Source organism: Chiloscyllium punctatum, chromosome 12 (assembly GCF_047496795.1).
Source record: "Chiloscyllium punctatum isolate Juve2018m chromosome 12, sChiPun1.3, whole genome shotgun sequence".
In the NCBI taxonomy this organism is placed as follows: Eukaryota; Metazoa; Chordata; class Chondrichthyes; order Orectolobiformes; family Hemiscylliidae; genus Chiloscyllium; species Chiloscyllium punctatum.
The window spans coordinates 63764824-63783621 of NC_092750.1; the positions used below are offsets into that span (position 1 = coordinate 63764824).

At 42.4% G+C, this 18798-nt stretch overlaps 1 protein-coding gene across 6 annotated transcripts in view; it reads right to left on the reverse strand.

Annotated features, from left to right (window-relative positions):
* itpr1b (inositol 1,4,5-trisphosphate receptor, type 1b) overlaps positions 1-18798 on the reverse strand; it is a 521994-nt gene that overhangs the window by 251535 nt on the left and 251661 nt on the right. For 5 of the 6 annotated variants that reach the window (XM_072582660.1, XM_072582659.1, XM_072582662.1 and 2 more), the window contains exons 35-39: positions 12173-12293; positions 9947-10131; positions 8354-8502; positions 7724-7835; positions 2175-2210 (exon numbers count right to left, since the gene is read on the reverse strand). In XM_072582660.1, the coding sequence (XP_072438761.1) occupies positions 2175-2210; positions 7724-7835; positions 8354-8502; positions 9947-10131; positions 12173-12293 (603 nt within the window). The remainder of the gene's footprint in view (positions 1-2174; positions 2211-7723; positions 7836-8353; positions 8503-9946; positions 10132-12172; positions 12294-18798) is intronic. The other variant, XM_072582663.1, reaches the window with a different exon arrangement.

Below are 18798 nucleotides of genomic sequence, written 5' to 3' on the forward strand. Positions count from 1 at the left end.
ATGAATATCTATCCCCCACAATCTCCGGCCAAGAGTTCCCTAGCCTTCATTTTGCTCTCCACAGTAAAAACTGACAAAATATTCGTTTAGGTTTTCACCTATCACTTGTGGCTCTTCACACACGTTACAAAGGGCCAGGCAGGATGGAAGCACTGCTCTGCCTTACTGAAGGTGCACGGAGTAGAACCCCCTCTCAGAAACAGTGAGCTTCCTTCTCCCTGAAAGGAAGAAATTGGGTGAAGTGGCAAACTCTGCTGGAGACCACCACTCATTGAAACATCAGATCCATACTTGTTTTTTTATTTCTATAAAACAGAAAGAATGTTGCAAACCAACTCTCACCTCTAACAATAATTAGTTTTACATTACATTACATTATTACATTACAGTGTGGAAACAGGCCCTTCGGCCCAACAAGTCCACACTAACCCGCTGAAGCGCAACCCACCCATACCCCTACATTTACCCCTTACCTAAACACTACGGGCAATTTAGCGTGGCCAATTCACCTGACCTGCACATCTTTGGACTGTGGGAGGAAACCGGAGCACCCAGAGGAAACCCACACAGACACAGGGAGAACGTGCAAACTCCACACAGTCAATCGCCCGAGGTGGGAATTGAACCCGGGTCTCTGGTGCTGAGAGGCAGCAGTGCTAACCACTGTGCCACCGTGCCACCCATAAATTCACCTGCTAATTTACAATTAGCTTTCCTAAGAATGGGGGAAAAGAAGACTGGGAGTATCAACTTGTTTTTGGACAGTAGCAAAATGGAAGCCTTCTGTGCACACAAGAGGGACCTGGAGCACCGTCTGAGAAGTTTGATGAAAAATATCCGAAAGCCTGGAATAATGAAAAGGTCAGCTGATTACAAGCAAAAAAAAAGGGACTCCGAGAACCAAATGGTCAGCCTATTTTAAAAATCTGCGAATCACTATTACTTAAAAAGAGAGAGAGAGGATGGAAACTGAATAACTGGTTCCTTGAAAAGAAAGTTACTTGACATGGAAATGAAAACTAAAGAAACATTTCCTTACAATTACAAATATAGACATTACCTAAATGGGAAACCCTATGTTAAATGCAGAAAGGTCACAAAATACCATATCTTCCCCTTCCCCAGGTGAATGTTAAAACCCGACATACTAAAAAAAAATTCTTTCCCTATGTAGTTATAACGTCATCAACTCAAAACACTTCACATAGAGTTAATATTACACTACAGTGATAATTGGGTTGGTAAACTCCTATTAGGCGTCACCATAGCAACACGTAACTGGAATCTTCTGGCTTTTCCAAAGCAGCAACTCTCAAGAGTTTTTTCTTTAAACCAAAGCACCCACATTCATGAAGAAAAGGCAGAGAGAAACAGATGAAGTACTTGAGCAGGAGGTTGATGCCACGTTACAGAGCTCAGCCTGGTCTAGGAGTGCTATTGGAGTCCCAAAGCTGACAAACCTCAGAACCTTTGACATCCTGTCGTGGCGAGTGTCACAATGGGATGAGGTTCATCAAACCATACAAACCAAAATTAACTGGTTGAAAACAATAATGGTATCGCGACCGATGTCAAATTACTGATGATATACATATTCTTAAATGGTTCAGTTCAGTACAGTACAGACTGGTCACAAATATCCCAAGTGGATACTCTGTGATAAACTAAACTAGAGATCAAACTGGCTTTTCAATTTTTTCCCCTCTAAATGATTTCAGCAGGGTTCAAACCTGCAAACTCAAACCTTCCATTTGCAGCCTGGTCTTTCAATTTAGTTAGCAAATCATCAAATTCTCAGAAATTTGATAGCCAACAGCATTTACAATGAAAACTCAAGATAAGGCCATTTAGTCCTGAAACCTTTCCACTATTCAATTGAATCATAGTTGCTCTTGACCTCTTTTCTATCCACCTTGCTTGGCTGCAGATCACTTGATATCCTGACCTTACAGAATGTTGCAATGAAGTAGTAGTGAGGAAACCTGCTTGAGGCTGGGCATCTACCCAAAAAAGGGGGTCACCGCCTTCACTGGTTTGATGTACCAGCCGAAGGGAGGTATTTATCATGGCAACACAGCATAGAAAAGAACAATCAAACATGACACAAAAGCACTAAAAGAGCAACAACAGAGCACACAGCAATGGCACAAAAAGCATAAGTAAAAATGGTCAACCTCCGGCACATCCAATTCATCGTCAAATGCAATGAGCTGTCAAAAAAGGGGAGAGAAAAACAAGGAAGTTGAGAACAGAAACAGTAGTGCACAGGTCGACGCAAATCTTTTACTCAAAATTAAAAAGGTTAGATCCAGTTTAGTCAAAGCTCAATGAATAGGACAGCAAGACCGTGTCATTCAAAACTGTCATCTTCTGCCTTTTGTAAAAATCAGTAGAATGCAGAAGTATGCACAATGACTACAAATGGGCACCGTTTGTTTGACTCCGTGTAAATGCTTGAAGCTAAAACCACATCAGGAGCTCTGCAAAATAGCAATACAATGCCATTACCAGTGCAATGAAGAACTGGTGGTTTGAGGCAATGATGTGATATTGAATTAAACTTGGCCTAAGACACTCTTGGTTGTATCAAACTGCACCTTATCAACACCCCACCCATAGTGGAGGGAGGCGGTCGTACAGTAAAGCAAAAAAAGTGTGTGCTTCTTTTTCCCCCAAATTCTATCAGCTATTTCACGTTGAGCGATGAATCAACTGCAGCTTAAAACACCAAAGTCTCGCGATAACACTCCTGAACACACTCCTCCCTAAAATCAACCACAGTGCTAACACGAACAGTCACACTTCTGAAGAAAAATTGGAAAGGGATTTGTCATCGTTTTAATGAAGTCCAGACTGTTCATTTCAAACTTTTAACCCTAATAAAAAAATGTAATTGGAAAGGCTTTAACCTCATTCCTAATAGGACTGCGACTCAATTAACCTCAGCAAAATTATTAGTTTTGGACATTATTCAGATTGAAAAACGAGACAGGATTTTAATGCTTGCCAGTGAGAAATTCATCACTTTAAAAGATTTGTTACAGCGCTCTAGCATTTTTCATTTACTTGTATTAGAAGCTGCACAAAAAGTTCTCTCACAGCCATAAAAAAACCATGTGCTTTTAAATCGATAGCACAGTGTATCTATTGATACAATGCTCCATTAAATTTGCAAAATACCAATGCTGCAAATGATACAAGTGTACACTTTTGGAGTGTTACTTAAGTTCACTCCTTTGTGGGCCCAACAGAGTCTGCTCAAAGCCCGCCCCCTAGTGGAAAGAAGTAGTTTTTAAAAACTTCATTGACAGACTCTATAGTAAAAAGGTTTTCTTCATTTCCCCCCCCCACTTTTGTGTCAGACCTTGTACACAAGAACAGGTGCATTATTTCAGGCACTTCATTTTGTACCCTTCTGCAGATCAACTTTCACATGGAGTTTGATGGTTAATGATCATACCACCACCCTCTTCATCTTGCCCTTTGCTTCCCTCTTCAGACTGTGTGGAAACAAGTGTTGGTTTCAAATAACTTACTTTACAGCTGACCTTTAATCAGGAGCTTGCTAAAAGTTGACATTTCACTCGAGAAGCTGTGAATGTTGAGGTTCAAACCTATGGATTTACTCCAACAGAAAACGTGTCTCATCAGCTCTCTTCCTGAAAAGAGAGAGTACCTTCCCACTCTGATCCATGCTTGACACATTTAGCAGACGTTAAAGCACAGAAAAATCAGTGCGGAAAACAACCAGGTTTCAAATTGTAGCTTCACTCCTGCCTTTGGATTTTTAGGATCAATGGCACAAACTCTACTGATCCTGAAGGACCCTACATCAAGGCCCACTTCCCTCGAACAGATGGGCTGGATAACATAGGAACAACTTTTTATGAAGGTATCTGCTTTACCAATGCTATGTTAGGTCAAAAAATAATTCAGAATGACAACAGGTATCTTCGAACCATTGATAAAAATGGCTCACATACCTGGAAAAAGAAATGGATTTAAATTTTGGCTTTGAACTAAGTTCTCCACATACCATGGATATAAAGTCAGTGTTTCACGCATAATGGGGGATGATGGGAAAAGGAAGAAAGTAAAGGAGGAAGATTGTTTTTCAAATGCATGATTTGTTTAGTGTGACGTAGTGGCATTACTACCAAACTGGTGATCTTCAGCCTGAGGCTAATGCTCTGGGAACTTGGGTTCAAATCTCATCATGGGCGATTCTGGAATTGGAATTCAATAAACTCTGGAATCAAAATAAGTCTATGGCAATCTGGGAGGGGCGGGGCAGGGGGGTGGTGTTTACACCCCCTGGTTCAGTAATGTCTTTTCGGAATGGAAAATCTGCCATCTTACAAGTGACCTGCTGAAATGGCCTAGATACCCAATCATTTCAAGAGTGGTTAGGAATAGGCAAAAAAAATGTCCACTTTGCCGGTGATACCCACTGCTCTTTGAGCAGAGAAGCACATTTGGTAAATTTAATTGGATTCCTTGTCACTTAATGCATTTTCCCCTTAATGCATTTTACAAAAGCTAACCTTTGCAAAGCAAAAAAGTCTTCATCCATACTGCAGATAATAGTCTCATTTAAACAGTGGAAAAAATAATCAAGGATAAAACAACTTATTTCTCAGAGATTGCATTAAACAAGAGGAGTTTGCATTTGTGACATGAAGATAAGTTGACAACATATATTCTGGTTTGGTAAGAAATCTACATTTAAAATTTCCTGGAATGTGATGATTGTACAGGTTGTGCAGAGACAAAATAGTACATTATCTTCTGAAGTGACTCAAAGATAATTGTTTAGAGAGAGAGAGTGAGAAACCTCTCAATTTACAGTATTAAAGGCAATAATCTTTCAATGTGGACAAGATGGCAGAGTTATCATTTAAGATTGCTGACTTAGCAGCTGTCCATACCTGCAGAGGACCACGAGTCCATTTAGCGGGAGAGGGACAGAGAGACAGAGACAGAGAGAGAGAGAGAGAGAGAGAGAGAGAGAGAGAGAGACAGAGAGAGAGAGAGAGACAGAGAGACAGAGAGAGAGAGAGAGACAGAGAGAGACAGAGAGAGAGAGAGAGAGGGGGGGAGAGAGAGAGGGGGGGAGAGAGAGAGGGGGGGGAGAGAGAGAGGGGGGGAGAGAGAGAGGGGGGGAGAGAGAGGGGGGGGAGAGAGAGAGGGGGGGGAGAGAGAGAGGGGGGGGAGAGAGAGAGGGGGGGGAGAGAGAGAGGGGGGGAGAGAGAGAGGGGGGGAGAGAGAGAGGGGGGGGAGAGAGAGAGGGGGGGAGAGAGAGAGGGGGGGAGAGAGAGAGGGGGGGAGAGAGAGAGGGGGGGAGAGAGAGAGGGGGGGAGAGAGAGAGGGGGGGAGAGAGAGAGGGGGGGAGAGAGAGAGGGGGGGAGAGAGAGAGGGGGGGAGAGAGAGAGGGGGGGAGGGAGAGAGGGGGGGAGGGAGAGAGGGGGGGAGGGAGAGAGGGGGGGAGGGAGAGAGGGGGGGAGGGAGAGAGGGGGGGGAGGGAGAGAGAGGGGGAGAGGGAGGGGGAGAGGGAGGGGGAGGGAGGGGGAGAGGGAGGGGGAGAGGGAGGGGGAGAGGGAGGGGGAGAGGGAGGGGGAGAGGGAGGGGGAGAGGGAGGGGGAGAGGGAGGGGGAGAGGGAGGGGGAGAGGGAGGGGGAGAGGGAGGGGGAGAGGGAGGGGGAGAGGGAGGGGGAGAGGGAGGGGGAGAGGGAGGGGGAGAGGGACGGGGAGAGGGACGGGGAGAGGGACGGGGAGAGGGACGGGGAGAGGGACGGGGAGAGGGACGGGGAGAGGGACGGGGAGAGGGACGGGGAGAGGGACGGGGAGAGGGACGGGGAGAGGGACGGGGAGAGACACACACACACCGAGAAAGAGACGGGGGGGGGGGGGGGGGGGGGGGAGAAAAGAAAGACAGAGAGGCGAGGAAAAAGGGAAAGTGAGGAGAGACACTAGCAAACGACATTTCACTTGGCTTCCGCAATCTGTGGGAACACCAGAGAATGCCAGTTGTGTTCAGGAACTGTTTTTCTCCAATTAGTTAAGCAATGTGGCTGACGTTGATATCAGAGTTGACCTTTCTGCTTTGAGCAATGAAGCTCCAAGTGAGGTGTCCTAACCCTGGTGCATAGCAGGGAATGATCCTTCTTTCACTGTGCACTATGGTAGCTCTCTGTGCATAGGATACTGTTGAGAGCATCACATCTAATGATGCAGTCTGGTTGAAGCGTCATAATCCTGGACATCTGTAGTAAAGGAACACTTGTAGTAACGTACAAGGGCATGAGGGGTTGGGAAGCAAAAAGTCAAAGTTAGGTTATGCAGTTACAAACGATTTGGAAAAGTATTAAATCAAGAGTGCTTGCCTGCTTCATTCTGGCAGTCGACTGATAAGCATTCAGAATTCTTTAAAATGTCAATGGACCGGAACAGGATTTTAACAGAAGGGAGGCAGAAAATCTTAACCAGGTGACCAATAATCAGCTGTTTAAGGTTTCAGCAGGTTCTCTCTGGAGAGACTACAAGACAATCTTTGGGTATTTCCTTGATACTTTGAGGGCTATCATTTTGGACTGAAGTTTCTTGGAGGTCTTCCAGACAACTGGAGTTTCCTAGTAATTTTGAATGAGTGACAGATAAACAAGGTTTGTCCAAGATGGGCAAATGAAACAAGTTACTGTTTCTCATACAGTTCCTTTAATTATAATAATGCAAACTCAAGGTCATGGCTTGGAACAAATGAGAAAGGAGTCTGCTTAAACATTTGTTCAAGAGTATTCAGCACGAGTCAAGGTGATAGCCAGGATCAGGACAAAACAAATCTTCATCTTCAATGTTTCTGTGTACTTGTATTTTCTGGATCGCAGCTCAGACCAGATTCATGATGTTTTCTATTCTACATGAGGCCAGGACAGAGATCTTCAACTAGAAATCTGAATGAAAGGACCAGACTAACTGGGATGTCCAAATCCTCCTTGAACTTGATTAACTGGCCCACCTTATTACTCCTTCAAGGGATAGTTTCCCTCATCCGTTTGTGGATATGTTTCTATCAACTAGGAGTGGAACCCTCTCATTTCATGAAGGCCTGACACCCAAGGAAGTTCACAATGTAGTACAGAGAAATAGGTCCCCTTAATGAATAGGGGCATTATAACCAAATTTGGTATTAACTCATGAGTACCAAATGTTTTCTCTGCAAATATATGCCATTTACTTTTGCAGGTCAATTCCAACATTGACAGACCTCATGAAAGGGGATAGGGTGGGACCAGTAGAATAGTGGGGCATCTGTAGGCAATGGACAGCAGGAAAAAAAGGAAGAAGTCAGGTCCATGATAGAACATCTGGTACTTGGAAGGAGGAAAAAAACCAACATGACTGGGATTATTGGAGAGAGATGCAGAAATGGGCACTCATCAACAGATGCAAGAAACATTGACTTCAGATTAATACTCATGGTACATGGATAACAGAAGATGGTAGTTAAAAAAATTTGAATATCATCACAATGAATATTTTGTCACACACATTAGCATTTACATCTGTTGAGTTAGCAGTATCATTGCACCGTATGAAGATCTTTCAGGAACTTAAATTTCAGTTGTTTGAATGACAAGGAAATTTAAAAATTAATTAACTTCAATAGTTAGTGAACAAACTACTTAAAAGCAAGTGGTACTGACTTAGCAGAGAAACATACTACCTTCTCGCCATAGCCTCGGTCCTTAGTCATCATTTCTCGAAGAGTCTGGAGAACCTTGATGCATAACTTCTCTTCATTCTCTTCCAACAACTGTTTTGTGTGTTTAATCAGCCTGGTAAACATTAAAAACATACCCTCAGCTGCAGTATGGTGCGAACCACCTCTGCCTTCCTACATTTTCCAAGTTGAATCCATGGAACATCACCTATTTCTAGGGCATTGCCTACCACCGTCTTAGGAAACGAGGGACAACAGCCGTGGCTTAAGAAGAGGGGAGACATTAGAGGTTCAAAATGATAACACTCCCCTAATGACACCAGTTGCAAAGTGGATGGAAGATGACATCAATGTCACCTCACCTAAAAGAACACATCACTTCATTTTTTTTGGAATAATGAAACTTGCCTTCTTTTAAATCTTCTGTTAATCCAAGTTTGTGCAAAAAGGAATGGGAAGGGATGATAAATACAGAAAACTGGTGCATACAAGGCTCCTGCTTGGTTTGACCTCCTCCTTGCTGATAATTGTTGGCATCTTTGCTTGAACCTTCACCCCTTATGTCTTAGATGAGCAGGAATCTAACCAGTGACCACACCATCGCTTACAAAAGGTGACCATTGCAACACTTACTTGCAGATAAACCCTCCACTTTCACACTTGCGCCGTGCTTCTGTGTTCTCTGGGAAAAGCAGCTCAGGCCGATGAAGGACATCCACCAGAACAGAGAGTTCTGCTTGCACCAGGGGACGGAGCCTATCTTCGAGTGCTGACACTATATCCTGCAGTTCAACAAACAACGCCAGTTAATCTTTGGCCCCGTGAACAGAACAAATACAAATTCTTCCTAAGACAATGCCCCAAACACAAGTGGCCCCTAAAGGTTAAATTGCATGAATTCGCCCAATTTGCCTTCAGTGAGAACCTATTTACCGATTACTTCGCTGCAATTGATCATCAGCTGCAAGATGATGTTTAAAAGGACCATGATTATACCACAGAAGGCAGTTGCTGAAATCCACCACTGTAATTAAACCTGAAGGCTGCAACTACATTTGAAATGTTAATGTTGTTCTCTGCTTAAAAGCCACTAATCTGAAAAACAAGTCAGAAATTAGAAGAGTTATTTTCCTCTTCCCTCACCCATTGGCTCACTATGATTATTAAGTGAGCAGGTCAGCTTTACAGACTAGCTTGAATATATATTCAGCCTCTGTTCCAAGCAAATGTTTCCATCTTTACTTGAACCTTCACCCCTTGTCATGTCTGAGAGAGCAGATCAACATTAGCTGATTTTCGTTGAGAGCGTGGAAGTAACAATAAATTTGCTCCAAATATGCAAAATTATGCGCAAAGAATCCATCGGCATTTTCACTTAGAATGCAAATTCATTCTCACACTCTAATTGGGCATCGCACTATATAGACATACATGCATCACACAACAGCTCAGAGGAACCCACAAGCTTACATGCAGGTTTACTTTGAAACCAGCGGTTGCACTTTTAAAAGGTTGTTGAAGGGTTTCTATAAAATACGAGGTATACTGGAACCAATGTCATAACAGATTAATGCACTTCAAGTTTGCAAACACCAATTAAGATGCAGATTATACTACACGTCTTGTCTTGTGTGAATAAACTTGACCAATTGCACACAAAAAGTCCATCCCACAATTTGATTTTCTGACACTTTTACTTTAGAGTTTCGCTCTTGAATTCTGTTCAAACACTGAACAATTTAAGCTTCGAAGATAAATCCAACTTGATCACACACACAAGTTTCATCATTTTGTACATGATGCAAACTGCTAGCAAAATAAGACAAATTGGATATTGGATTTCCACTTCAAATTGGATATCGGATTCAGGATCTCCTAACTCAAACAAGGTCTTCAAAGTGGTGACGAGAACACAGGAGGAATGAAGCAACCAAATAAATGGGATGGGTGATAGACACGGAGAAGAGGAAAGCTCCAGCTTTTACAGATCCAATGACTGAGCATAGTGAAGAATAAAAAAAAACGTAAATAAAGGTGGTACCATCAGAGGAAGCAGATCTTCAAACACAAAACACAGAGCTGCAGAGAGGAAAAGAATGACATTGTTTAAAGGTGACAAAACAGTATGACAATACAAATAAAAATCATTAACTCAAAGTAGAAAGTTGACAAAAAGTGACAAAATAGAGCACTACAGAGCTTTGCGACCTGCACCCTTTCTCATACCTGCAATCGCTCGATTATATTCCGATAATCCCGTGAGGCAGCAAGGACGGAGTCTCTCCTAGCAGCATTGCGGGCTGACATTCGCCAGCTCATGGCAGTCTTCTGAACAATGTTGTGCGACTTGAGGAAGAGATTGTTGACCTGACTGTCCAAGTCCACAGGGATTGCTATGGCTCTGCTCTTGGCTGCAACAGGAGGTTAAACGAGTTAAAGCATCTGCCTGAAATCTGTGGACGACGCAATTGTAAATGTATTCACTAAGGCTTCATCATTTAGGGAGCAGGAAGGTTCTGAACTTGCTGACCAAATGCATCCCAATAAAAGAATGGGTAACTTAGTTCTGAAGACTAGGCTGTTACCAGAGCATCTATCTAGACCAGGGAGCAGACAAATCATCAGCTGAATCAAATAGAAGTTTACCAAACCAATAAGAAATTTACTTTAAAAAAAGGTCTCGAAACTTTATCCTTTTGAAGACAGATGTTAAGTGAAACAAAACATCTTAAGCATATTCCTTCTCTATAGTAATGCTACCTGTGCTACTGTCAACGGTTCTCTTTTCTGCTTCATTTTCAGCCATTTTACTCCTTTGAGCATCACTGGAATACCACAACCCATTAAAGATTACACTATCAGCTATAATCACAATTGCAATGACTGGGGAAGCAGACATTCACACTTGGAGGAGGACCGAGAACATCTTGTACTGGCCTTAACTCCACTGCCATGGAAACGAGGCAGAGACCAATAGGAAATCACTAGCTGAACTCACCCTTTTGGTCAGTCCTATTCCAGTCCCACATTTTAACTCAGCATACCTCCTTTCCTATAAGTATGGTGGCAAACATTCAGGCCTGAAGATTATGTCAGCCTCAGTACATTATACAACAATTAAACATCCTAGCATCGGTGGTGACAGTGATAATATCAACGTACTCCTAATCCAGGAGTCTGGACTCGTGATCTGGGGTCATAGGACAGATAAAATTTACATTAATGAATAAAGCTTGTTTCAATCATGATGCCACAAGGTTACATATCCTTCTAGTCCTTTTTGGCCCTTTCGGGAGGGAAATCTGCTGCCCACAGCTGGTCCAGCCTACATGTACCTCCAAACCCACAGCAATGTTGTTGAGTCTTAAATGCTCTCTGAAATGGCTGAGGAAGCCACTCTGTTCAAGGGTGATTAATGATGGGCAACAAATGCTTGCCTTGTCCCATGGAAGAATGAAAACAAAACTTCCAAAATCCTCTTCATCGTTTACAGCTTTCTCAGAACTAAGTATTTCGCAACAATGCACTTGCACCACTTTTTGAACATGGGACTTCAATATTAAAACCTCTGCCCTCAGCATCTCCTTCACTAGCAGCAGCTCGGAATAAATGCACAAGGATTTAGCAGCACAGTTGATTGCTTTTCTCTTGCACAATCCAGATCCAGCTGGATCTCTGGGGAGACACACACGACTTTGCTTTGCTGCTTTTCAGTGCCCTGTGTGAAGTGAGTTCAGGTAGCCCTCCATTGACATGCTTAAGAGTGTAAGTTCACTGGACCAAATCTGATAAAATACAATGTAATTCTAGTCAGAGAAGTTAAAAGGATGGTTTAGAGCAAGAAACAAACATTCAAGAGGCAAGTTCAATACTGGGAAGTCAAGGGACTTAACTGCATTGTTGGAAACAAGGACAGCAGACAATAGCTAGCAAAGAATGCATTTGGAATGAAAACATTCAGTGTTTTAATACCACTGGCAAATTCTGGTGTCAGAAACTCAAGAGAATTCAGGTTTCAAGAATATGCAGGCCTTTGTTGTGGGTGGTCTGACCACGTCTCAATGAGTTCAGTTACGCCAATAGTGAATTGATGACACTGCCACCTAGTTTGGCTGGCCCACCTCTCGGACAGGGAGTTATCATTGCGGCTTACTTAGGGACGTGTCTCGAGAGCACTCCAGATTAAAGGATAAACAGTGATAAGGAGACCCAAATTACAAAAGTAAGCTCAGATGTATTAATCATGAAGCCTCAGGAACAGCAATTACAAAGTTAGTGGAACAGGGCAGAAAAAACAAAGAGGCAAAAGGAGGCATATTAAAAACAGCAGGTATAGGACGGTAGTGGCAGAATTCAGCTTTGAATGAAGTGGTACCTTTTTTGCAGTACTTAACAACCAAGAACATTGCTTCCTTACCAACCTCTACCCTCACCTCTTGAAAATCTGCTTACCTACTTCTGACAGCACCTTAATGCAACTCTCCACAGAAGCTTTCTGAGTAGCCGACAGCCAAGGGCAGTGGTACACTCTGAACACCCCTTGCAACAATTGCACAAAGATCGGTTGACGAGTCTGGATAACAGAGGGGAAATTAAAAAAAGTAATAATTAATTAACGGTTTGCTTTGTATCAATTAGTTATAGAGCAAAAACACTAAGCTAGAAGTTTAGAAACAATGGCTAGCTGGGGGTAAACAGGCACATTGTTTATCAAAGCAAACAGCTTCACAACTTAGAAACATTTCAAACTCAACTTGAGCAGAGCAACATCCAGTTAAGGTACTGACACATTCGAAGTCAGGACTTTAAAAACAGATCAGCGGCCAGTGTCCACCCCAACACCAGCAGGAATTGTGGATTATCAATATTAGACTTTGAATTCACTGCAAATCTCAAACTGCAAGAATCAAGAATTTTCATTTTAAATATAGCTCCCCGTGTGAAAGCTTCAATGTTAAACACGAGAGAAGGAATGTATTGGAAGGCAAGTGGGAACGCAAAGGGAACAGGGCTAACTGGACTGCTCTTTCAAAGCCCCAGTATAGGCAGGATAGGCTTTGAGGCCTCATTCTGTTCTCACTGATTCAATGGAAGGTTGGACAGTCACCTGCTTGCCATCACCATCCATATGGATCATGACTGACACTGGGCAAAGTACACGATCATCAGCTTAACAATAAAGCAGCCAAGAGGCAATGCAAAACTGAATTATGCATTTGGCATGAACTTGGGATCACTTACTGTAAACAAATATTGCCTCCACTACTAATTCTAATAACTGAACTGAACTGAACTGAACTGAACTATCTTAACACCACAGATTAGGATTGCCAAGGGAGAAAGAGAATGGATGATCAAAAGGCACAAAAAAAAACAGGAAGACAGTGCAGGTGTCCCCTCTAGTCATCTCCTTCCAGGGGAAAGCAGCAGTAGCCAAGTTCATGGCACTATGACTGGCTCTGCTGTACAGAAGGGCAGGAAAAGAGAGGAAGGGCTATGGCCATAAAGGATTCAATTGTAAGGGGAGTAGATAGGTGGTTCTGTGGTCGAAAATGAGACTTCTGAATGTCATGTTGCCTCCCAGGTGCATGGGTCAGGGATGTCTTGAATTGGCTGCAGAACATTGTGAAGGGGGAGGGTGAACAGCCAGCTGTTGTGATGCATATAGGCACCAATGATATAGATTAAACCAACAGAGGAGGTCCTGCAAGCAAAATTTATGGAGTTAGGAGCCAAGTTAAAAAGTAGGACCTCAGGAAGTTGTAATCTCCAGATTGACTAGCTCGTGGCACTGGTAGCAGTGTCGAAAATAAAGAATAGGCAGGATGAATGTTTGAGGGGTGGTGCAGGAAGGAGAGATTCAGATTTTTGGGATATTGGGACCAGTTCTGGGGGAAATGGGACTATTACAAATCAAATGGTCCACACCTGGACAGGACTGGAAGCAATGTCCTAGGTCACGCTTTTGCTAATGCTGTTGGGGAGGGTTTAAACTACTGCGGCGGGGGAATGGGAACCAAATGAGGGGGTCAGTGGACAGTATGGGGTAGTAACAAGAGCCTGTAAGGAAATCGATAATGAAGGCAGTGTGACTAAGGGTAAGAGTAGGCAGGGAGCAGATGATGAACACAAACGGGACAAGTAGTCAGAGCTGAATTTGTTTCATTGCAATTCGTGCAGTCGGTAAGGCAGATAAATTTCAGGCTTGGATTCATACGTGGGAGTGAGTATCATGTTACTGCTTTTACAGAGACTTGGTTGAGGGAAGGATATGATTGGCAACTAAATATCCCAGAATATCGACGCTTCAGGCAGGATAGAGAGGGAGGTAAAAGGGGTGGAAGAGTTGCATTACTGGTCAGAGAGGATATCACAGCTGTGTTGAAGGAGGGCACGATGGAAAATTCAAGCAGTGAGGCAATATGGACAGAGCCCAGAAATAGGAAGGGTGCAGTAACAATGTTGGGGCTATATTACAGGCCTCCCAACAGTCAGTGTGAGACAGAGGTGCAAATATGTAAACAGATTATGGAAAGATGTAGGAGCAACAGGGTGGTGGGGATAGGAGATTCTAAAATTTTCCCAATACTGACTCTGTAAATAGTCCAACTTGGGAAGGGGCCATTTTGGACCCATTGTGATCACAATTCCACAAGTTTTAGAATAGTCATCAACAAAAGACAAGAGTGGTCCTAAAGTAAGTGGGCTACATTTTTTTTGGTGGGGTGGGGGGGAGAGAAAGAGGGCGGGGAAGCTATACCAAAATTCGGCAGAAACTAGGAAATGTGGATTGGGAGCAGCTGTTTGAGGGTAAATCCACATTTCATGTGGGAGGCTTTTAAAAAAAAAGAGATTGATTAGAGTGCAGCAGAGACATGCTCCTGTGGAAATGAGGGATAGAAATGGCAAGATTAGAGGTTGACAGATGAGATTGTGAAACAAGCTAAGAGGAAAAAAATATATAAAAGGTCTAGGCGCCTGAAGACAGATGAAGTTTTGGAAGATTATCGGCAAAGCAGGACCAATCTGAAACGAGGAATTAAGAGGGCTAAGGGGTCATAAATCTTTAGCAAACAGGGTGAAGGAAAATCCCAAAGTCTTGTCATCATATAGAAGGAGCAAGAGGGTAATTAGAGAAAGGGTTGGACCACTCAACAACAAAAGGAGGAAAATTGGTGAGATTCTAAATGAGTACTTTGCATCGGTATTCAGAAGAGAATTACACGATGGATGTTGAAGTCCCCAGGACCTGATGGGATCTATCCAGGTTACTGAGGGAAGTGACAGCGGAAATAGTTGGGGCCTTGACATATCTTTGCAGCATTCTTGAACACAGGTGAGGTACTGGATAACTGGAGAATTGCTAATGTTGCCTTGTTAGTCAAGTAGGGTAGCAGGGATAATCCAGGTAATTATAGACCAGTCAGCCTGATGTCAGTGGTAGGGAAGCTGCTGAAGATACTGAGGGGTAGGATCTATTCCCATGTGGAAGAAAATGGGCTTATCAGTGATAGGCAACATTATTTTGTGCAAGGAAGGTCATGTTTTACCAACTTAATAGAATTCTTTGAGTAAGTGACAAAGTTGATGAGCGAAGAGCTGTATGTGGACTTCAGTAAGGTATCTGATAAAGGTCCCCCCGGTAGGTTGATGGAGTGAAGTCGCACGGGGTCCAGGGTGTACTCGCTAGATGGATAAGGAACTGGCTGGGCAGCAGAAGACAGTAGTGGTGGAAGGGAGTTTCTCAAAATAGAGAACTGTGACCAGTGGTGTTCCACAGGGATCCATACTGGGACCACTGTTGTTTGTAATGCACAAAAAAATGATCTGGAGGAAGGTATAGGTGGTCTGATTAGCAAGTTTACAGATGACACTAACATTGGTGGAGGAGCAGATAGTGGAGGGTACTGTCAAAGAATACAGCAGAATATAGATAGATGAGAGAGTTGGGCAGAGTAATGGCAGATAGAGCTCAATCCAGGCAAATGAGAGGTGGTGCATTTTGCAAGATCCAATTCAAGAGCAACCTACACAATAAGTGAAAAGTTCTGGAGGAAAATTGATGTAGAGAGAGATCTGGGTGTTTAGGTCCATTGTTACTCAAGGTGGCAACGCAGGTCAATACAGTGGTCAAGGCGGCATATGGCACGCTTTCCTTCATTGGACAGGGTATTGAGTTCAAGAGATGGCAGGTCATGTTGCAGTTGTATAGGTCTTTGGTTCGGCCACATTTGGAGTACTCCATACAGTTCTGGTCAACAGAAGGGTGGATAGCAAGAAGCTCTCTGCTGAGGACAACTGGCATTCACATTCAGAGCTAATCTGAAGACATTAAAAGCTCAATATTTAAGCTTTGAAGTTTGAGTGGCATTTCATGAAGTCAGGGTTGAAACATACAAAAAAAAAATCAGAACAGGAAATACTGGAAATCTTTTTTAAAAAACAGCACAAAATGCAATGAACACAGTAGCAATCCAGTCGTGTTTGTGGAGAGGGAATGAGCATTCTGATTCAACATCAAATATTTACTCACTATCTCCCTCCACAAATAATGCCTGGCCTGCTCAAAGTTTCTAGAATGTTCTGCATTTTCCAATTATAGGCAAGGAACAATAAGCTGAAGAGATATCATGTTAAACTCAACAAATATGCTTCTCTTTGCGTAATATATTTTTATTACAGGTCATTCTACTGTAACACGCATTTTGGTAGCGCAAACTGGTTATAATGTGATTGACAAATTGTGGACACTGTTTGGATGACGCAAACTTTCTACTAAATGGGTATAGTGACTTTCTGTAAGCGATCCTTTCTGGATCGATTTTATATAGCTGTGTTCTATAGCTTGATTTTCTATAGAGAGAGGTTGCAGAGGAACACAACAGTGGTGTTATAGCAGCACGACCTGTAAATGCAATCCAAGTAGTTTTAAAGTCATGTACTGACAATGGAATTGGAACAATTGAGTGGAATGAAGCAATGAAAAATGAACAGTTAGATCATGAAGGATTTAAACTTGCTTCTCTCTTTTGTCCATTATACCATATCAATGTAAGGCAACTGAACACCCAGTCCCCACAACTCATTGTATTTGAGGCAATGTTAAACATACCTGAGCTTTGCTCCATGAGCTCTCAGTCATGACACTGGTTCAGAGATAGGTGGTCATGGATTAAAGCCCCACCTACAGGATTTCAGCATGGTCTGTGCTCTTTTTAATTTGTTGTAAAGTGGTTTGAGACATACTGAAGTCATGAAAGGGAACTATACAAATTTAAACACCTCTTTTGAGGTTCTCAGTAAAACTTGAGACTTGGTTTGGAGTATATTACTAACTGTACTAAGAGACAAGCATCTATAATAGCATAGGCATAACGTGCGCCATGTCCAGGCTTTCACTTATTCATACAACATTAACAGATTACACACTGTCTTGGTTACAATTATACTTAATTTTGTATTCACACATCCTTATTTTTAAACAGCTCCACATCATGAAGAAAGTCCAGTTGACAAAGTTTAAACCTCAAAACACAGCTCAGTGTGAAGTAGATGACTGCCCACTGTCTCCATTGCCACAGCTCCAGTTTTCAGGCGGTTTTAAATTGAATTTTTGTATTTGCAGAGTTGCGTAGGATATGAGCATAGAAATTCAAAGTTGGGGGGGCGGGGGGGGGAAAGAGACAGAGGGTGGAGAATTGGCACAACACATTTAAGTTTAGTAGGAGCTTAAATCAGCACACAGAGTAGATATTGGCAGATATTCGATATTACATGCAACTTTTCCTCCATCCTCTAATGTGGTCAAACATGTAATGTGTTGGAAATGCTATGAAGGCAGGCAACGAAGTTAAGTTAATAGTGGGGACTTCTTAGAACCACCTCATTATGTTGCTTACAAACAATGAAACAAAATTAACTGCTACAAGCCATTCTGACCACATGAAAAACAACTCATTAAAAGGTAAAACACTTCAGAATGTCCAACTATGACTTGAATAGAATTGCTCTGCTATAAAATAAATACAAGACAATATATCCAAGTGAGGATTGAAACAGAGAAGGATATTGCACAATACCATGCAGGAGGGGGATATAGCTATGGTGGACAATGAGTAGCCAGTGTAGGATAGAGCATTATATTCCAACTGGAAAAGGTAACTACTAAACAGAAACGATACCACAACTTGAAAATGCTTTTATTTCACACTAGCTCCAAAGACTATCAAATGCTTTGCACTGTATCATGAACACAACAAAGAACACCACACTTACCTGGCTCCTACTATACCCAGAATTAACAACTCAAGGGAAATAGAAACAAATACCATGCTTTATCTACTACTTAGAATCAGAAATGTAACAAGTACTTGAGTACTTGCGCTGGTTATTTCCAAGAAAAGGCAGTTAGTGCCAGTCTTTCCTCATGACCCTGCATTCCAAACATGGGGTCCCTGTCAAAATAAGGGTCACTTTAAGCTGAGCAGTATTCTCTGGAATATGGCTTACCCATTTAGTGGAGTTTAACAAGACTGATTACATTATGATTGCCTGATTTCTAACCACCATCTATGTTAGAATGAATCAAGGGTGCAGCCAGAGTATTAGGCTAGCTGCTACCATCTTTCTTTCTAGGTATGCCTGAAAATATACAATATATTGGAGGAGGCTAACATATTTAAAGAACACAGCATGTATCTGAAGTCAGAAGAATGTACAATTAATGATGGACTTTTACACGAGTGTGTCTTCTGCAGCAACATTGCATTTTTTCAGGAATCTTAAGAGTGGAAGAGGTGGGAGTGGGAGTGGGATGAAAATGATAAATTGCAAGAGATAGGTTATAAACTGTTTTCACACTGAAGGATAGAAGCATGGGAAGTCATTCCACTCCTCATCTCAGTTCCAGTTACCTACTTTGACTTGCATCTCAGAAAACCCCAACAGAAATATGACAACAGTCTTGGTCTTCAATAGTTAAATGTGCCAATGGAGGACAAAGTGAGTAGACACACTCGACTCCTTGTTCAAAATGATCCAAATCCATTTTTAATTTGGATTTTTTTAAAATCGAAAAT